At 39.3% G+C, this 3,880-nt stretch overlaps 1 protein-coding gene across 1 annotated transcript in view; it reads left to right on the top strand.

Annotated features, from left to right (window-relative positions):
- The window catches only part of LOC106808945 (protein inturned-like), a gene marked incomplete at its 3' end in the record, with an annotated part of 137,392 nt that overhangs the window by 130,136 nt on the left and 3,376 nt on the right, over positions 1 to 3,880 (top strand). The window contains 4 exon segments of the mRNA XM_014811868.1: positions 1,354 to 1,416; positions 1,624 to 1,845; positions 2,569 to 2,720; positions 3,158 to 3,351. Coding sequence (XP_014667354.1) covers positions 1,354 to 1,416; positions 1,624 to 1,845; positions 2,569 to 2,720; positions 3,158 to 3,351 — 631 coding nt within the window.

Below are 3,880 nucleotides of genomic sequence, written 5' to 3'. Positions count from 1 at the left end.
ATAATGTTCAGGTTGATAGTAATGGCATGCTTAATGTTCAGGTTGATAGTAATGGCATGCTTAATGTTCAGGTTGATAGTAATGGCATGCTTAATGTTCAGGTTGATAGTAATGGCATGCTTCATGTTCAGATTGATAATAATGGCATGCTTAATGCCGTCATAATACCATAATGATGATATATCCTGCGCTATAAATTGCTATAAATTACTGCCTAATATATTGTAGATAACATCCGTCTAAAGAAGGGGTCATAGCTTTAAACTGCAACCTCCTGCCGTAAACACTATAATCACAACATCTAGATGATATCAGTTTACAACATTTTCTTTTTAGCTATCTGATGTGCTGAACCGTTGTAATGTGTACGTATTGCAGACGTAGAACTCTATGCTGTACAGATTTATATACACTCCCTCTCTCCCAAACGTAATAGTCTTCTCCCTTGTGAGACGTCATCTTTGATGTATTAGATAATAAGTATAACAATTTACGGTAGAATTTATGCTGCAGTTATGTCATCAAAGCGGTGTTTATGCCATCAAGTGTGTCATTATACTGCGTCTGAAATGCGCTTTGTGAAAGTAGATAGGGTACGGTTAGAATTAACGCAGCACATATATACGGTTAACGTACCGGGGTCTCATTAGCAAATGGCGCGTCCGATTTTTATTTCTTTCGTGTTATAGTCTTGGCCGACTGCCAGCAATCGTAGCGGTGCCTTAATTATAATGCGAGCTCATTAAATTCCGTTTCGTTTAGCTTTTTAATGAGCAGCTGCCGATCGTTGTTGTTCGGAAATTGTCTAGAATTGTTGGCATTCTGTCTGTATGTTCTCGGTTCCTATTTAAAAGCCATCGAGCTGATAACGTGAAGCTACATAGATTGCAGTGTGTCCGATAATAGTTTTATCATTGGAAAAGTTCTAGTAGATTCGCATTTTTTTGTGATTTTATATCAAACTTGTCTCGTATTGCAAACTGGTCTTTGGGCCTCATTAAAGGTCTCTTTGGGTTTAGTATATGTATGTATATATATTTCTACAGATAATTATAGCTACCTAAGTATAGTCCTTCGTAAATTATAACCAGGATATATTATTCTATTGCTGTGCAATTAAATTTTTGTAATAATAACGGATATTTAAGTTTTTAAATCAGGAATATCATTCCAACTATGCAAAGATACTAATGGATAAGATAATGCAATGATCAGTACGGTTGGCATGAAACGGTTTATATAGCGTTTATATATATTTTTACATGGTGGCTGATGAAAAATGTTATTAGCAACATTAATAATAATAATAATAATAATAATAATAATAATGATGTTTTCTCTCTTATCTTTTAGTCAGAAGAGTTTTACAGCATTCGTAGGTTTTACACAATTCTTGGAACTTGTCTTTTTCATAAGGTAAGCAATAATGCTGGGCTCCGCAATAGCAGTAATAAGTAAATGATTTTTTTTTCATATTGATCGAGATAATTAGCACGTTCTCTTGTATTTACAATAGCATCACATTGGTTTATGGATTATTACAGCTTAGCTATGATACATTTTACTTATTATTTATAGAAATATAGATTTCTTTCATACATAACAGTTGTCTTTTCTCTCTAGGGCTACCTCATTGCAAACCACCTGCCAAAAGAAGACCTATTAGACGTCGCTCTCTACCTGCAATACTACCACCTGCTAGTGCTGACATCTGGTGATCCTGTAGGACAAGTTGTTGTATGGAAGGAAGTGTTTCCGACACGCCGCCACCAGGGGGCAGATGAGCCTGTGATTGCAGGATACACAGAACCTGATGGCCGATGGTTTTTACTCATTGTCGGCATGGTAAACATTTTTCAATGCGGGGAATCGATCCGCTTACTATTTATTAATTGCGGAGAGGAGAATGCGCACAATCTGAGTTCAGTCGTTAAATTATCATAAATGGTTCCCCTTTTACGCATATTAGAATTTCGATATGATGAGTAGGGCCTACAAAATTGGGAAAAAAAATTGTAATTGTTGAGAGGCAGAAAATGCTCTATCTCGGTACTCTGATTTGGTTCAAAGTGACTCGTGAATTGTATTATATTTAAAAGGATTGGAGTAGGTGCAGTGATATACCACACAGAAATGTGACATTGAAATGATTCATATATGTATACATTCTTCTGCAACTAATCCTTGTGTAGTAATAGTGGAGGCTTATGCTTAGTGTGAACTGTGGCATGGCTGTTATGCTAAATGTGTGTAAGTAGTATGCCCACCTTTCAAATTTAGGAGGTGTAGTAAGGCATTGTATGTATAATAATAAATAATGAGAAGAAATCGATTAAAATATTTTATATCAAGAGCGGATGAAAACAAATATGTGTTTTTATTCACTCCTGTTATTATATATAGTCTCACTGAATAAATGTCTTTACACGAGAGATGAAACTAGAAGTAGAGACCAGTTATAAGGGCGGCTTGATACATGATATATCCATTGCGAGTTTATCCTACTGGCATTCGATGTAGTTTCAGCCAAAACTGCTCATAACTCGCTGGCATCATTGTTGTTGACAGATGCATGACATGCTGGCAGTGTTGCTAGAGGCTGGTGGTTGTGCCACAGCCGCTGAGGGAGCACCAAAACCTGACCCGTTCTACGTAGACCAGGTGAAGAATACATTGCTGGAACTACAAGCAGGCGGGCTGGCAGCAGACTGCGAGACCAAGTAGGTACCCAGCTGATGGATGACAATTCTTGTGTCAGCGTTAGAGATTAGGAAAGAGGGAACTGGAAAGGAGTGCATATATATGCACCTGTATTTAAACACCTACGCACATAAACAAACGTGTACGCGCACACGCGCATCGCATACGCACACACAGGCACACACACACACATACGCACGCTCGCACGCACACGCGCACGCGCGCAAAGACACACAACACATTGAAATACAGTGAGAAAAATATCAGGAAGGAGAAGACGGAAAATGGAAAGTTAATTAGAGTTTATAAAGGCGGGGAAATAAATGGGAAGACATTGCTTGAGGTCATCTCAACATGTGCTTGACAGTCTAACTACCGAAATATACGTTACCTCAAACGGCCATTATTAACACGTACGCTCCTTGTTTTACATCAAACCTTACGGTGCGATCTCCAGACTGCAGTCGCCTTCGATACCGGCTCTCACTGCAGCTGACTACTTCCTCAAGACGGCCAGCAAGTCGGACAAGAAGGCGGAGAGCTCTCCCAAGCCAGAATCGTCGCCTTCTCAGCGAGCTAGCAGGACCGATGCACCCGCCTCGATACTGAAGAAGAGGCCTCCATCGCAGCAGAGTTCTGCTGCTTCTCTCGGTGAGTGTGGTTGTCTGAAGGGTGGCGTTCACGACCTGACAGCACTGCCACTGTGACCTACAGGTCAAGAACATATATCATAGAGTCCATATTTACCAATATACCTATTTTAACGCTGAGATCATCTAAAACTAACAGTTATTGAACTTTAGAAACGTCTTTATAGAACGCTGATGCGATTTCATAAATGCAACATGCGCAGCCACAGTTATTTACACGAACTACGAGTGACTGTTTTAAACTGCTATGGACCAGTAACTGCCACGTTTCTACGTCAAAATACACGCACTGTAAACTTTCGGAACGTGTCACAGATACGTGTTGAGTTTCATCATACTGTTCTCGTTGAACTGTGGCACAGCAATGTAACGACTGTCTGTGATTTCCCTCGTGGGTGTCATTAACAAGTGGTTTAATGTTTTTTTGCCTTGTGTCCTTACAGTTGTTGCTTTATTAAAGGCATAATTCGACCATCGATTATGCAATTTTAACGAATGCTACAGTAACTGGCACCTTGTGTAGTTAATAA

This window comes from Priapulus caudatus, unplaced genomic scaffold (genome assembly GCF_000485595.1).
Source record: "Priapulus caudatus unplaced genomic scaffold, Priapulus_caudatus-5.0.1 Scaffold316, whole genome shotgun sequence".
In the NCBI taxonomy this organism is placed as follows: domain Eukaryota; kingdom Metazoa; phylum Priapulida; class Priapulimorpha; order Priapulimorphida; family Priapulidae; genus Priapulus; species Priapulus caudatus.
Note: the sequence above shows the minus strand (reverse complement) of the source record. Positions and strands in the feature narration are given on the sequence as shown.